The sequence below is a fragment of the Nelumbo nucifera genome, chromosome 2 (genome assembly GCF_055504915.1).
Source record: "Nelumbo nucifera cultivar China Antique chromosome 2, China Antique-T2T, whole genome shotgun sequence".
Classification (NCBI taxonomy): domain Eukaryota; kingdom Viridiplantae; phylum Streptophyta; class Magnoliopsida; order Proteales; family Nelumbonaceae; genus Nelumbo; species Nelumbo nucifera.
This window is the reverse complement of record NC_142650.1, coordinates 19929917-19947159: the sequence shown is the minus strand read 5'-3', so window position 1 is coordinate 19947159 and position 17243 is coordinate 19929917. Positions and strand designations below refer to the sequence as shown.

At 37.5% G+C, this 17243-nt stretch overlaps 1 protein-coding gene across 5 annotated transcripts; it reads left to right on the top strand.

Annotated features, from left to right (window-relative positions):
• The first annotated feature begins 899 nt into the window (after nucleotides 1-899).
• On the top strand, nucleotides 900-16256 carry LOC104595076 (pumilio homolog 4-like). 5 transcript variants are annotated; one of them, XM_010255655.3, is made up of 12 exons: nucleotides 900-1102; nucleotides 1363-1440; nucleotides 1561-2268; nucleotides 6629-7472; nucleotides 7586-8177; nucleotides 8307-8448; nucleotides 8536-8643; nucleotides 11535-11747; nucleotides 11831-11941; nucleotides 14805-14999; nucleotides 15492-15666; nucleotides 15749-16256. In XM_010255655.3, the coding sequence occupies exons 3-12, from the start codon at nucleotides 1576-1578 to the stop codon at nucleotides 15775-15777; spliced, it is 3102 nt and encodes a 1033-aa protein (XP_010253957.1). In that variant the 5' UTR covers nucleotides 900-1102; nucleotides 1363-1440; nucleotides 1561-1575; the 3' UTR covers nucleotides 15778-16256. The 5 variants fall into 5 exon arrangements, with proteins under 5 accessions (XP_010253957.1, XP_088754260.1, XP_088754259.1 ...); XM_088898133.1 differs by having other exon boundaries at nucleotides 938-1102; nucleotides 1363-1419; nucleotides 1566-2268; XM_088898131.1 differs by having other exon boundaries at nucleotides 938-1102; nucleotides 1363-1419.
• The last annotated feature ends 987 nt before the right edge of the window (nucleotides 16257-17243 follow it).

Here is a 17243-nt window from a genome sequence, read left to right as displayed (position 1 = left end):
TGGGATCAAATATGGATTCACCACTATCTGATTTTAATTTAAATACACATGTTCATACATACAGAAGATTTATATTGTAATTTGTATCTATTAGTAAATTTGATTTGAACGTTGTGTTTTTACTAAATTTTCATAGGTTCAAGTTTCATATGAATAATTTTTAATTAATTTTGTTGATAAAATATAATATTAAAGTTATTCTTTGTTTATTTTTATTAATATTTTAATTATTTTTAATTCAAATTATTTATACTATTCAATACAAGCTCCTACACACGTCTGCCCACGTAATACTATAATTGTACATTGAGAACATCTTCACTATTTACATGTTACTATTTATATACAACTGCAGTGTCAATACCCGAAGTCTTCAATACACGATTGCAATTCAAATTTAATTCGAATCCAGCATAAATCCAATGGCTAAAATTCGATTTGAATATAAATGAATCAAATTTGAATGTATTTATATAACCAACCGATTCGACTCGTTTGCAGCTCAAAATGCTAACCTGGGCTACTCCCGTTGTGTAGCCCATGAAGCCGAAAAAAAGTAAAAAATCATAATTGGTTTACCGATATGTTCAGAACTTCAAAAGGTTAGAATCCACGTGTCGTGTTAATAAAAAGCAAGACTCAACGACGGCGGTAACCGTTAACAAGGAAAGGTAGGAAAAATATTAATTTAGGGCAATTTTTATGATGCCGGAACGGTATAATACCGGAAGAACTTTAGTGAAAAGCAGATGATTGGTTACCATATTATGATACCGCTACCGGTTGATTAGTTATCAGTTTTCCACGTATCGTGCCTTTCCGGTATCATAGTTGGAATCTAGAGTTTCACCATATTCTCCATTGAATAACGCCTTCAGGGATCTAGGGCCATCCACCTACGATCCAACGGCTCAGAATGCCTTTATTCGTGCTTATCGTCGACGCGTCGCAGTAGTTAGTTCTCTCCAACGCCATCGTTTCAGAAAATTCTCACGTCCTCCTCCTATCTCTTATTCCTCGTTCGGCCTTTTTTTTTCTTTTTTTAATTTCAGCGGAATCTCGATCAACTCTTCTAAATTATCACTTGGTTTTGCTCTGTCCGGTAATTTACAGGCATTTAATGAATTATATGTTGGATTTTTTTCTTTTTTAAATCGTAGCAGAGGCATGCTTTTTGAGGATTTGGATGTTTAAATAGCAACCAGCCGTGTCAATAACTGTTTAATTGTTATCAAATTTCAATCATTTGAGCCTTTTTTTTTCAAAAATTAGTTGAAATCTAAGAATTACAGGACTTTGATTCAATCTCGTGCTGGTTTGTTCTGTTTTTACTGATGTCGTGGTTGTTTTTGTTTTTTGAAGGATCGTTTGAGTAATCTGGATGTTGCCGTTAGAATTGATGTGAAAATTTACGTAAGGGTGTGGAATTTGGCCCTTTAGGTTCGTTTGCTATTTCTGATATTAGGGTTTCTTTATTTTATTATATCTGCTTATTTTCTTTTCTTTTTTCTCCCATCATATTGGCTTGTAATTGTGTGGATTTGTATTTGTATTTGGTAGATTAGGGTTTTGGAGATGGTCACAGAGAGTCCATTAAAGATGTTCTCGAATCTAGATGCGCGGCCAACACTTGGTGAAGGTCTTAGAGGATCAAATGGTAATCTAGAAGATAGTTTAGGGAAGGAGCTTGAGTTTTTGCTGCGAGAGCAACGCGGTAGAGATGTCATTGATCGAGAGAGGGACCTCAATATTTACAGGAGCGGCAGCGCTCCTCCGACGGTTGAGGGATCTTTAAGTGCAATAGGCGGCCTTTTTAGTGATTTCGGTGCTGACCTTTCTGGGATTAATCGGAACTCCAATACCAACGGAGTTTTGTCAGATGAAGAGCTTCGTTCACATCCGGCATATCTGTCTTACTACTATTCCCATGACAATATCAATCCTAGACTTCCTCCTCCTCTGTTGTCGAAGGAGGATTGGCGTGTTGCACAGAGGTTTCAAGCTGGCACATCGTCGTTTGGAGGAATTGGAGATCGAAGGAAGAAGGGTTTGGTTGATGAAGGCGAGAGCAAGTCATTATTCTCTTTGCAGCCAGGTCTTCCGGTACAGAAGGGTGAAGGGGATTTCATTGAGCCGAAGAAGGTCACTCCAAGGAACCTCGCTAGACAACCTTCCGCGGAATGGCTTGAAAGAGGCGCCGATGGCCTTATTGGATTGGCGGGTGTGGGGTTGGGTGCGAGGAGGAAGAGCCTTGCTGACATGCTTCAGGTGCTTAATGTATTCTGAAACTTGTTGTTTTCATACTTAAGGCTCTGTATTTTGTGCGTTCAACACTTGTTCTTTTTCTCTTTGGTTCCGTTTTTTGTTGTTAAATTTACAAACACTTTAGCATTCATTATATATTTTTCCTTGGTAGGAGGGGAGATAGGCATTTTATTTTTTAATGTTGTCTGCTGTTGGTTTATAAGAATTTTTGATAATTCATTCCATAATATTGTTGGCAGTGCCTGATTGATGTGGTCTTTTTTGTTTTGTATTACTAGTTGATTACAGAAGTTAATTTAAAACATTATTTTTAGTGTTTATGGTAGAATGCAACTTTGGTCGTATATTATACACTTCTTTTGGTAAACGATATATTATACATTGTTGCATGATGCATGGTTCTCCAGAGGCATAGAAAAGTTTGCACAATGCTTGGTGCGCCAGAGGTGCAGGCACCTTGTAGACCTCCACAGTCTAGGTGTGTTTGCAAAGTAAACAATGGGAACTTAGTAGAGGGCTAATAGTGTTTTTTTGGTGGTGTGATATGAGAGCCTGAAAGTATTTTCAGATGTTGGAGGATAGGTAGGAGGATCAACAAAGGGTATCTGACCCTGTTGAGGAGGAAGGAGATATCTGCATTGAATCTCTTATTGGTGTAGATGAAAGTTTTAGTATTGTCGCGTATACTCATATTGGGAATGGGATACTTGGCTGTTTTAGAAAAAGAATGAAAGTAGGAAGGGAACATCCGGAGGAAGAGAGAGTGGCCAAAAAGGGTGAACATTTCCCCCAAGTGGAAATGCAGGAGGTGGTGGTGCGAGTGAGGGTAAAGGATTGGCTTTGCTTTTTTTCTTTTGCTTGTGGGATTTCACATGTATTACCAGGGGAACTTGCTTGTGGTTGTTGAGCTCTTGGGTTATCTCTAGTAAGGGAGGTCTGGTTTTAGATGCCACCACAAATTCAGAGTGGGATGTTTTCAATTTTAGGCTTCTTTTGTATATTTGAATTGTTACTTATAGCAGCCTCTAGTCAGTTCAGCATTCAGGTTGGTGCCCCCCCCCTCTTCGCTTCCTCTTTTGTGGAGGAGATATCCTGTATGCTTCTTACTTTTTTTATTAATATATAATATAGTAAGTGTTACTAATCAAGAGGAAAAACCTCTACAGTTTCTACTTAATGCTGAGATGTGTGGTGGGGTTTTCTTTGGTTCATTCTTTTCTTATTTTCTAGTACTGTATCCCTCTGGTTAATTCTACAGTCCACATTAAATGTACTTCCACTATGTTGGTTGTTTGCACTTCCAAATTATTTGGTAGAACGAGATGTCTATATCGGTTTTACCTCCTATCCTTTTAAGGGTCCGTCAGCCTGGATGATTGTTACAATGTCACAACATGCAACTGGTCAAAAAAAAAAAAAACTGCTACATACATGCTAATCTTTGCAAATTCATTATTGTTTAGATCTTTTTTACTGTTAGTTAGTTTGAGTAGATGTTCAATTATGTTTTTTCCTAACCAAGGTTGTGTTTGGTACCATTGCCATTTGATGTCAAAACGCCAACTCAGGTATTTTCACATAAAACTTATTTGTTGGTACTTATGCTGACTAGGCATTGAAAAACTGTTTTGAGTAGTATTTTGATATCCAATGATCAAATTAAAGATAAATGTTTTTGGATGATTTTTTTTTATTGATTAACATCTAGATGCAGATCTAATGGTTCTAGAAGCATAGAACCCAAAAAAAAAGAACCTTTGTTTTGGAGGTAGGGTTTATGAGCATTCAATGGTGTATATCCATAATCCATCTTTGCTAGTATGTGATGCACCATAATGTATCTCTACACAGTCACATAGGATGCCAACTAAGAGCCAGGTCATTGAACTGTTTCTTCAAATGGGCAACTGATAGAGGAAACACCAATTTGACGTTTCCCCAACACCCCTGGTTTACTTTTCTAGCAGAAATGTTTTATGATTGTTTTAACTCAAACAGTCTCAACGAAACAGAAAATTGATGTTTGAACTCAAAACGCCTAGGTGATGCTGATGTGGCAGCATTTTAAGTAGAAACAGCCATGGTACTAAACATCACCCAGATGGTCAGAGTGCTAGCTTTTAATTTCATAAATGTCTTTCACTCAGTGGCACCGACATCCATTTTCTGGTTCCATGCATTTAGAAAATGTTTTTCTACCTTGGATAACTCACTAGCTGACAAAAATGCATTATTTCAAGGGTTGTAGAAACAATTTGATTTATTTGTCCCTTCGAGTTTTTTTTTTTTTTATTGGAAACGGTAACTTCATTAAAAATTTAAAACTATGACAAGGTACATCTGTCAACTCCTAAAATGAAGTTGACCCAAGTTACATATTCATTACAGCACTGCCCAAAAACATGTTCACCCTTAAAGTCCCTTGTTTTGCTAAGGTATCCACTAGCCCGTTAGCTGACTTTCTTGTCCACTTAAAGCACACACAAATCTCCCTCGTTATATTGATTATTTCCCTTATCATCTGTCTATATTTCCATGCTCCCAAACAACCTGACTGCATTCACCCCATTAACAGCTTAGAGTCCCCTTCAATCTCCATTTGATGTAGTCCCAAATGTTTGGTATATCTTACACCTTGAAGTAAAGCCATCGTCTCTGCTCTTAACGAATCTCCTTCTCCTATTGGCCCCAAAAAATGGCAATAATCCTGCCTTCCCCATCTCTAAATACTCCCCCTATACCCGACGGGCCCAGATTACCCATAGAGCTGCCATCAAAGTTCAACTATGTTTTTTGGGAAGTTGGTGGGGCCCACATTTCCTGTACCACAGGCTTTAGGGATGTAGTACCTGCCACCACACTCCATCTTTTGTAAATGTCATCAGCTGAGAAGTCCTTAAACAGCTCACTTGTTTTCAACCAGTGAATAACCTTAATAGTTATTCCTTCTACAATCTCCTCCTTGGATCTTTTAGTATTCTTAAAGATCCTATTATTTCTTTCTTCCCAAATTGACCAAAGAACAACTGCTCTTGTAGCTCTCCACATGCTTCTACCCCGCTTCTTCGGTTGCCTGTAAAAGTTTGGGTCAAAAAGGCTTACCACATCCGGGGGAGGGGTCCACTTGCAACCAAAGAGAGAAGAGAAGCAAGACCAAATAAAAGACACAAAAGGACAAGATATTAAAAGGTGTGTGATTGTCTAACCAGAACCCAAGTAGAGGCTACAAACATGGGGTGAAAGGCAAAAGTTTGGCCTTTTTCTTTGCAACAACTCCAGAGTATTGATTTTTTGGAGTGCAACCTCCCAGCAAAAAGCCCGGATTTTTGGAGGTATGACTACACCAAACCTGCTTTGTTGGAAAATTCCCTGCAAGGTTAGAGGACTGAAGGACATTATAAAAAGAAGCAAAAGTGAAGATACCAGAGGGGGAGGGTTTCCAAATTCTGCTATCCAAACAAGACTGGTCCAAATAAACCAACCCTAAGAGAGCAACAAGTTCATCCACCATCTCCATTTCCGACTCCCTTAACCCTCTCCTCAATCCCAAATCCTACGAATTATTAATGAAAACGGAAGAAATTACTATTTCTTTGTTGCCTGAAAGGGAGTAAAGGGTAGGGAACTGAAGTAGCAGTATTTTGGTTCAAACTTTTACAGTATTTCTTTCTTTCTACCCCATTCTTTCTTTACATGCATCAATACCCTGCTTCTGCTCTGTAACAGTATTCTTAAAGATCCTATTATTGAATGTATTGATGCATGTAAAGGTTTTCTGTGTTAATGTGGTTCAGAAAGCATTATGTGCAGCAAAACCACTTAAAGTAGTTTTGGAGTTTTAGATTTTTCATTTATCCTTAATGATTTTGTATGTGGTAATTTTAAATCAACTTCATCGCCAGGAAGGACTAAGTAGACCTAATGTATTGATGCATGCAAGTTTTTCTATGTTATTGCTGTTCAGAAAGCATGATGTGCAGTACCTGCAAAACCACTTAGGGGGTGTTTGGTACAGTGGTGTTGTGTTGCTGTTGCATACTTGCATTTTGGGTTGATCAATACAAATTTGTGAGAAATATGTATGAGTGCCATTTTCAACCAGAAAAATGCATGTGTGAGAAACATCAAATTTGACATTTTAGATAGAAATAACAGTTTGTTTTGATCAACTCAAAATGTTCTCAAAATATTTCAAGAAGAAAAATCTCTATCTCACAAATTTGTATTGATCAACCCAAAATGCAACAGCAACACAATGCCACTGTACCAAACACCTCCTTAAAGTAGATGTTTTGGAGGTTTAGATTTTGCATTTCTCTGTAATAACTTTGTTTGTGCTAATGTTAAATCAATTTCATTGCAGGAAGGACTAAGTAGGCCTAATTCTGTGTCTAGTAATCTTTCACGCCCTGTGAGCCGTAATGCTTTGGATGATACTGTGGATCCAATGGGCATGTCAAATCCCCAATTGGCACAGTTACGTAATGGAGTGGAATTTGTAGATGGCTTACACTCTGGAGCAACTTCCCCTGGTTTGGGTAGAGTTCAGAGCTTTGGTTCATCTCTTTCTCAGTCTTTTGCCTCTGCTCTGGGCTCTTCTCTGTCACGAAGTACAACCCCTGATGCTCAGCTGGTTGGGAGGTTGCCTGGTCCTGGTCTCCCCCCTGTAGGGGGTAAGAAAAATATTGTTGGTTCAAATGCCTCAAATGGTCTTCTCTCTGCTGGTGGTGATCGTGCTGATATTGCAGCTGCATTTTCTGGCTTAAACCTATCAACGAATAGACTTCTAGATGAAGATAGTTGTGTACAGCCACAGCTACAACAAGAGTTTGATAGTAAGACTGGTTTCCGGTATGATATGCCGAATGGTCTTAATCAAGGCCTAAAGCATCAATTCATGGACAAATCTGAGGCTGAAACACTAGCTCTTCCTACCATGTACAAAGATCTAGCAAAGAATGCAACTGTAACTGACCCTAATGTTTCTAAGATGGGTTTTAATGGACACGACAACTTGCCAAAAAGAACATTCTCTTCTGCTAGTTTGCACACAAATTTGCATTCTTCAGGATCTGCAAGCATAGAAGGATCCAGTGTTCATTATCAGAATAAAGATTTGCCCAATAATGATTTTGTTGGATATATCCCTCATGGCTATTCCATCAGTCAAAGGATGAACTCAGTGACGAACAATCATTTTGATGCAGGTAATTTGTTTCTTTCTTGATAATTTCTTTAGCTTTCTTTCTTTCATTGATAGCTTTGTTTCATACAGGATCTTGGTTGAATAACATATTCCTGATATGTGTTTTGGATCCAGGTGCACCTTTAGCTGGAGACATAGAAGGACCAAGTCTGAATAGAAGTAGGAATCAACTAGGATCTGGCAATCAGTTGCCAGCCATGGACCCACTCTACTTACAATACTTGCAAAGAACTACTGATCTTGCAGCACAAACTGCAAGTGCATTGAATGATGCTTCTTTGGGAAGGAATTTCTTGGGCACTTCTCAGGCAGACTTGCTTGGGTTTCAGAAAGCATATCTTGAGGCACTGATTGCTCAACAGAAACAACAGTATGGCATTCCATTCTTGGGTAAATCTGATGGTTTAAATCATGGGTACTATGGGAATCCTGGGTTTGGTCTTGGGTTGCCATATCCAGGAAATCCATTGGTTGGTGTTGGACTTAGTTCACTTGGAGCCGGAAGTCCTATCCGGCAGAATGAGCGTATGTCACGTTTGCCCTCCATGACAAGAAGTTCAGTAGGGGGGTCTATAGGATCTTGGCATTCAGATGATAGTAGAAATGCGGAGGAAAGTTCTGCATCATCCCTCTTGGAAGAGTTTAAGAACAACAAGACCAGGTCTTTTGAACTTTCAGAAATTGTTGGTCATGTTGTTGAATTCAGGTATGAATTGATGATTCTTTATTGGTGATTTACTATTCTCATGTTTCTGTGAGAATGTAGTGTTGATTTACTATTCTTTATTGGTGATAGTAGAAATGTGAACTGATTCATCTTTTTCTTTCAATGTAGTGCTGATCAGTATGGTAGCCGCTTTATTCAGCAGAAACTAGAAACTGCTTCAGAGGAAGAAAAGAACAAGATATTTCCAGAGATCATTCCTCAAGCTCGCAACTTGATGACGGATGTCTTTGGAAATTATGTCATACAGAAGGTATATAATTTGTCATGTGTGAAATCAATCATATTTGCTACCAAACAATTCAACTTGTCTCTTACGTTGTTTTGTTTGAAATTGCAGTTTTTTGAACATGGTACAGAGAGTCAGAGAAAAGAGTTAGCTAGTCAGCTTACTGGTCATGTTTTGCCTCTTAGTCTTCAAATGTATGGATGTAGGGTGATTCAGAAGGTACTTCTTTAAGCTTTGGCTTTCTTTATATGCTTTCACATTTTACCTGAAGTCGCTGTCTTTGCTCCACAATCTGCTTTCTTGAAGTTTACACAATCTTCATATCAAAACATTATCTTGTATTTTGGGAACTCTGTGCTACAGTATCTGTATTTGTAGCGATTTGTTGCCAATCTTTAACTTTCTTCTACTGTTACAGTATTGTTTCTTTTGAAAATCAGTAATAATGTTGCACTGATTTTCCATGATCATCATCTATGCTGTGTCCCAAGTATATGGGGTTGGCTGCATGAATCCTGTTTGACCGTTCTGTTCTGTTCAATGGCATATCCATTGTTAAATTATTAGCCTTTCCTACTACAGGTCACTTCTTACTGTTTCTGTTAATGATGTTCTTTGCATGTGATCAAACCATCTTACTCTCCCTCATTTTATCACCTATGGAGTTATTTTTGGGTTTGTTTGAATAAGTTCATTTTTTAGTTTTCCTACTCATCCAGATCAATATTTGCATTTCTGCCACATCTACTTTTTGAACATGTTACTTTTCTGATGCCTAACATATTTTTTTTGATCAGTAACGAAAGAGCCAGAATAAGACCCGATCAATAAAGAAGCCCAAAACAAATGCTCCTTCAAGACCCCTTGTTTGGCAAGTGAGTCAGCCATCCCATTTGCAGATCTGTTAATCCATCTAAAAGATGCCTTTACTCCCTTGCTAACACCCTAATCTCTCTCAAAATCTGCCTGTATGTCCAGATCCCTTGGCTATTATTATTTGTCCATCCCACCACCAACATGGAATCCCCTTCAACCTCCACATGCCTTAAATTTAGTTGCTTGGAGGCTTGGCCAGTCTTAATTCTTGCAGTATAGCTGGGATTTCTGCTCGAAGAGAGTCTCCATATCCTATAAGGCTTGAGAAAAGAGCCACCACCGTCCCATGTTCATCCATAGAGACTCCCCCAATGCTTGAAGGTCCTGGATTGCCAAGTGAGCTGCCATCAAAACTCATCTTGATTCTGTTGCTTCTTGAGGGAACCCATGGCTCTTGAATCCTAGTCTTCAAAATGGAAGAGGCTGCCACGTGCCACCACTCCCCATCTTCTCACCATGTCATCCACTGCCAACATTTTGCTCCATACAACATTGTTGGCTTTACAACTGTTTATAAAATTTTTCTTTTAGCTTAAGTAGTATATTCTCCTATGACATAAGACTACATATGTGCCATTCCATTTTTACCATCCTGCTCTAATTCTATAGGCAACACCTTCCTCAATCCCTTGTTATGGATTATAGAACCAAAGTAACACGAAGTTATATTGAGTTATCTATTGGTCTTCAATTGTAAGTATACCATAATTTCTTCTCCTATTATTATTATTATTATTAAATTTACAATGCATATATTCTATACTATTCCTACTTAATTTAAATTCTCTTGTTTTTGAGGTACTTCTCCATTAATGTAACTTTACATTTAACCATGTATGGTTCACTGCTTTAGGCCTCATTCTTTTAATTCTTTCTCATTCAGGTCAAGAATGAGCAGGAATGAATAACATTAGTGTTTGGTTACAAAATTCTTGCCATGGGCCACATTCTTTTTAGAATGGAAAATCAGCCCATAGCACAAAAAATGAGGTAGCTTGTAGCATGAAAAATAACCATGCCCCATCTTGCTTATTTTCATTCTGAGGAAACTCTGCCTACAAAACTGCTACCATAGATGTTTACTAGCGGACTACCGTGGAAACTCACCTCGACAGACATTGGCCGCTGGTAAGGGTGTCAATGGACCGGTTTTGGATTGGATCCAATCCGATCCAAACCTTATCAAATTGGATTTGGGCGGTCCGTTATAATTATTGAATTGGGCCAATCGAAAATAAATTGGTCCATATTCTTATCGGTTTGAATCGGACCTAAACCAAATTCCCAATAATCCGATCATGAGGCCAAATCCTTGTCCAATTTGAAACCGGTCAAAATTGAAGCTGGCATAAAAGCACTTTTATGAAAGTACTTTTATGGAAGTACTTTTATGAAAGCACTTTTATAAAAGTAATTTTATGAAAAGTACTTTTACGAAAGTATATTTTTACAAAAGTACTTTTATGAAAGCACTATTATAAAAGTAATTTTTTGGAAAGTACTTTTATGAAAGCACTTCAATAAAAGTACTTTTACGAAAGTACTTTGTATAAAAGCACTTTTATTCATTCACTAGTTAGTTCACTAGTTATCAATTTACATTGATTCCATAATGTAAATTTAACATTATGATTCCCCGTACTTAGTATGGGGTCATTCACCAGTTAGTTCAGAAAATTGCATACTTGAATTTTAAAATAAATTAAATGTTTTAAAAAGTCTATTGGCTCACATTGAAATACATAAACATAACATATAAAACATATTCTGAGTGAAAATGTAGAAATGAAATCAAACATAACATGTATAAATATTCAAGCACTCAATGGTTGAATATGTGAAACCTTTAATCTGTTTATTTCTCTCCCAATTGCATTACTTTAGGTAGGTAATGTAATGTTAAACATCTTGCATTCTTAATTTTATGATTGTGGTTTTGGATAGGACCATAGATATGGGTATGGGCTTGGGCTTGGGCATGCATGTAATGCCAGTTGGCCCTTTACTTCTTTTTTAGACCTGCAGCCTTTTGACTCCATTGGCTGCTAATTTCAGTGATGGTGGATAAAATCTTTATGTCAGACATTACTGCCAATGGTTTCAAGTATTCTACAGAGTTGCATTTGATATTCTCTTTATGTGATTTACTAATAAAAATCCATTTCCTGCAAGTTCATAGTGTTCTTCTGTTTTCGCTTTGCATATGTTGTTTAAGTGCTGGTATAATTTTACAGGCATTAGAGGTGGTTGATGTGGATCAACAGACTCAGATGGTGCAAGAACTTGATGGTTCAGTCATGAAATGTGTCCGTGATCAAAATGGTAACCATGTTATTCAGAAGTGTATTGAATGTGTCCCTCAAGATAGGATTCAGTTTATTATCTCAGCCTTCTATGGACAAGTTGTGTCACTCTCTACCCATCCATATGGTTGTCGTGTCATTCAGGTATAATGTCATATACATTTCCCATTCTTTTAAAGTAGATCTTTTTATTTCATTCTCTGAAGATATTCCCTTTGTGCTTGTAGAGGGTCCTTGAGCACTGTGATGATGCTGATACACAACGGATCATCATGGAAGAAATCCTGCAATCTGTTTGTACACTGGCACAAGATCAATATGGGAATTATGTTGTTCAGGTCTGTATATTTCTTACCAAACTTTATGCTTTTCATGGGTATACTGGAATAGCTTTGACCAATTGATGAATACTAGTTGATTAGTTACCATGACACCAGTCGGTTGAGTTATAAGTTTGTTTGGCATCATGTTCTGGTATCATGGTTGAACCTACTTTTTCATGTTCACTGGTCAATGGGACTTTAAGCAATGGAGAAGTTAAATTTGATGCTCTGGTTGACTTTTACATGTTTTTTAAAACTCTTTGTTCATAATCTGTCATGTTGGTGACTTGGTGTGTTAGCTCAATTTCTCTCCCTTGAATAATGTCAAATTATTAGGCTGTAAACTATATCTAAATGGGCAGCCCATGCAAGAGGCTCCTGCCAACGTGGGGTCTGGGGAGGAAGATGTACACAGCCTTACCCATGATACGCAGAGAGGCTGTTTCCAAGATTTGAACCCTGGTCACATGGGTCTTAGTGGAGCAACCTAACCATTACACTGAGGCCCACTCTCATGCATGGTTCAAAGTATTGATACACCTCTTTGTATCAGCAGAGGTGTATCGGTACTTTAACTGATGCACCTTTTTTTTTCAATTTCATTTTTAAGTATAATTGTATATATTATTTAATAAAAAAAGGAGTTCCTGAAAACACATATAAACAGGTGTGTCGGCACCCAAAGATGCAACATCCTGTATCAGACGTATTGTTCCACTACTTTTTGTAATTGGATCGATATGTAATATGGATCAACCCCTATCTGACCGGATCTGGTCCAATTTAAATGCATATGCTTAAAATTTATTTATTTATCAGTGAAGTTGGTTTGAATATTGTCTTTTTCCTAAATTCACTTCTCAATAATTGAATATTGTCTTTTTCCTAAATCCACTACTTTTCTTTGAAGCTTATATAGGTCTAGTGCCAAGGGGATCCATAGTTTCTGTTTCTCCAGAATGAATAGAATGCAAATGTTCAAAGGTTGGAGAGTGGGAAGGAACATTGTCATGGTCACTCACAGTTTACGAATGGTATTATCATTTTTAGGGACAGTGATAATGATTTGGGGCTGAATAGCTTGAGAATGGTGGTTGAGCTTTTTGAAAAACTCTTAAATTTGAAGGTAAATTTGGAGGAAAAGTGCGGTAGTGAGAGTAATCATGGAGAAGGAAGAAATTGACTTAATTGATGAATTCTTGGGGTGTGTTCAACGTCTTGGCCAATGAATTGTTTAGCCTCCCTTTAGGTGCCAATCCTTGGTCTAATATGTTTTGGGAAGCGGTGTTGGAAAGGTTTGCTAAGAGGCTGGTGGTCTTAAGAGAAAGGGTTCGACTATGATACCGGAAAGACATGATACCTGAAAAACTTATAGCTAAACAACTGGTATCATAGAAGAGGTGATCAATGAGGTGGTATTCATTAAAATTCACAGGGGTGCTTTGGTTGGTCAAAGTTCTTCTGGTACCATGCCTTTCCAGTGTCATAGATTTTCCCAAAGAGAAAGTACATCTCATTGGGTGGAAGGGTAACTCTTATAATGTGATGCTAGGTAATCTTCCAGTTTACTAAATGTCAGTGTTTAAAATGCCTCAATCGGTAGTGAAAAGAATAGAAAAGGTAACAGGGGATTTTCTATGGACTCAAGGGAGAGTAAAAGAGATCACTTGATTAAGTGAGAAAAGGTGTGCAGTAGGAAGGAACAAGGTCGATTGGGGATCGAGAATGCGGACAATAAGAATGTGGATTTGCTAGGGAAATGACAATGGAAACTGCTAATTGAGAAAGCAAACTTGTGTCACAAAGTGGTGGTAAGCATTCATGAGATAAAGAAAATTGGATGGGATGCTGGACTCTCGCTCAATACTACAAATCTATTCATGGTATCCTTCTTATATTCTCTAATCTTTTAAGATATGATGTTTGTTCTAGGAATAAATTTAAAATTTGAGAGGATTTGTGGGCGGGGGAGTTACTGGGCTGAATCAAGGTTCAAAACTGTCATGTGTTGGCCAATATGTATTGTATCGATGGGTCACTGATACATAAAATAAGGGTTGTTTTGGGGTTTTGGCCTATTTCAAGGGGTAGACAGGCCTAAGACCTGCCCACTGACATGTTTCTGAAAAAAAAACTAAAAAAATAAGTGGTGCAAGGTTCAAACCGTCGATTCACCCCTTGCGCCATTGGGGTGTATTGATACTTTGAACCTTGGGCTGAATTGTAATATATGTATTAGGGGAGATAGCTGGTGCTCTGCTCCATTGGATTATCTTCAAAGTTGTATATTCTTGTAAATCATAATTAATGAAATGTTTCTGTTACTGATAAAAAAAAGGAGTCATAGATTCTAGTTTCAAACAAGTTATTTTCAATTCAATTTTTTCATGACATACAATATCAAAGTTATTTTTAGTCATAGATTCCAGGTTTGATCATTTTGAGTTTAATTTATTAATACTATTCAATATCCAAGTGCAATCCAAATTTGACTAGAATCTGATGGATAAGATTTTATTTGAATCTGAATATAAATGAATCAAATTTGGATCTACTTGCCAAAAAAAACATTTGGATCTACTTATATCCAATTCAATCCTATATGTTTGCAGCCCTAAATTATATATGAAAATGGGGAAGAAATAAAAGGGAAAGATATATTGTCAAGTGTATCTTACTCCATTTGGGTGTTCACCCACTACAAAAATGATGTTTATGCAAAATTAGTCTTCATATCAGGTGTATCTTATTCCTTAATTTCTAAAGACGTTGCTCATTTTGTCTCCATTGTCTTGATATGATAATCCTTCTCTTTGTTTTATTTCCCACCATACAATTCTCTTGTGTTCCCTGATGTTGCTATTGTTTGCTTTTTCAGCATGTGCTGCAACATGGTAAACCACATGAACGATCTGCTATAATTAGCAAGCTTGCAGGACAGATAGTAAAGATGAGTCAGCAGAAATTTGCTTCCAATGTTGTGGAGAAGTGCTTGACTTTTGGTGGTCCTGAAGAACGTCAACTTCTAGTGAATGAGATGCTTGGTTCAACAGATGAGAATGAACCTTTGCAGGTTTGTATTACAAAACTTGTGCATTTTAGATTCCAAGTTTGTTGACAAGTTTGGTGATGAATCTACATACATTTTGATACCTAGAAGCTTATTACATTTTAACTTTTCAAAAAATAAAAAAGATATGTGTTAACAAAGTCCCAGGTACTGGGATTTGCGAAAATACACATGTGACAGCGAAGAAACACTCAGGACAGTAAATAATGCTATCTGTGTGTGTGAATGCCTCTTTCAATCCCCTACCCTAATTTCTTGAGCACCACACAACTCATCCATGAAATGAATTTGGGTTACTCTGCAATGCCCAAATATTAATTTGATCACATTTTATGTTCTTTTATCTGCCTCCTCAGACTTCAGGTCTGTCTAGCAGTTCTTAGTGATGGCTTTTATTACAGCATATGAAAATTTAACTATTGAATTTGCATTTTTTCCATACGTCCACCTATTTTTCAATTCTGAATAATGGAGACTGAAAATGGAAACTGGCAGGCCATGATGAAAGATCCATTTGCAAACTACGTTGTCCAGAAGGTCCTTGAGACCTGTGATGACCAGAGCCGCGAGTTGATTCTCTCTCGTATTAAGGTCCATTTGAATGCCCTGAAGCGATACACATATGGTAAACATATCGTTGCCCGTGTTGAAAAGCTTATAACAGCTGGAGGTAAGAATCACGTTGTACCTTTGAATTGTTACTCAGAGTGATTATTTCATATACTGTTTATGCACCACACTGTTGCTTGCAGAAAGACGCATGGGGGTCTCAACTTCTTGATTCTCTATTGGAGAAGGGAAAAGAACACCTTTGTAGTTTGTACAGATAACAAGGCCAATGGTCATGATGGGATTCATGAACCCGAGTTTTTTATCTTCTGCAGAGCGGAGTATCAGAGACGTAGCACATTTAAATTACTAGGCTATAAATGTGTAAATAAAAATAATCTAGGGCTGCTGAAATAAGATTTTTTGCTTCTTGTCACCCTCTCTTCCCCCCAGTTGTATATTCCGCACACTGTAATTTGACAATGACGAAGAGAGGATTGTTAGGTTCCATGTTTTTAGGATATGGAGGTCAAAGGTGGGTGATCAATGGATGATCTGCCTTTGTAAGAAATGACTGTACAAAGAAAATCAGTGTAATGGTAAATGGAATTGTAAAGAAAGGGAGCAGAGTACATGCGGTCAGTTATCAGGTCTGAGACTGCGACTCTGTCAAGTTTTTACTTCTATTAAATATAAATAAACATTTTCTTATCTTCCTGTAATGTTGAGAAATTATTTGTGCATAAAACATATTACATCTTATTTGTTATTTCATCAGAAAACGCTGGTCTTCGTTAAATTCTGGTTAATTGATCCACAGAAGCAACAACCTTTTAGCTTCCCGATACTGGAAATTTCTTCAAAACCTAGGTCCCAGATTGGGTTGATTGCCCAGGATCTCATGAGAATCAGAAACTGAGCTTTCCCAATTTATAGCAGAACTAAATAATTCTGGAAAAGCTTCTTCAAGGGGTTCAGAGCTGCACCAAGGATCTTTCCAGAATAGAACCTTTTAGGGCTTTTCCAACCTCACCTTTAAAAACAATTTTTTGAATTTCATTACCCCATTCCACACGCTAATGCCATACGAATTCGAACGGGTAGCTACTGCCCATTCAGAGTCATCATTGCCATATTTGTGCCACCACTTGCGTAGCAGTCTTATTCAAATCAATTAGGTTACTAGTTCTCGTACCACCATACTCCTTCGGGGAATAGACTTTATTTCAAGAAACTCAATAGATCTTACTCAGAAAAGTAAGCTTTTAGAGACTCATTGATTAAGAGAAATTCTTGTAGATTATTTTGTGGGAAAAAGTTGTGTTTTTATCACCCTCTTTAGCCATTGCACCATTGATTTTTGCCACCAAGAATCTCTTCCATTCTAGTCAGCCTAGAGACCTCATCTTCGGCCTTATCCCAACTCAGAGAGTGAGAGTTGTTATTCCTCTTTGGCGCCCAGTTTTTTATTGGCTCCAAACATTTTCTCTTTTATGTGATAGATCCAACCCACCTCATTCTATTTTTGAAATACAAGTTTTCAACTGTTATAGCTTGTTTTCAAATCTCTCCATTCGTGATAGTTCTTCCTATCTGTTGTCGATTAAAAACTTGTTTTGCTTAGATAGTATTGGGTGCTTTCTGAAATCGTTCCATGTAAAATCAGCTCCTTGCTTCGGTAAAACATGATTTTGAGCT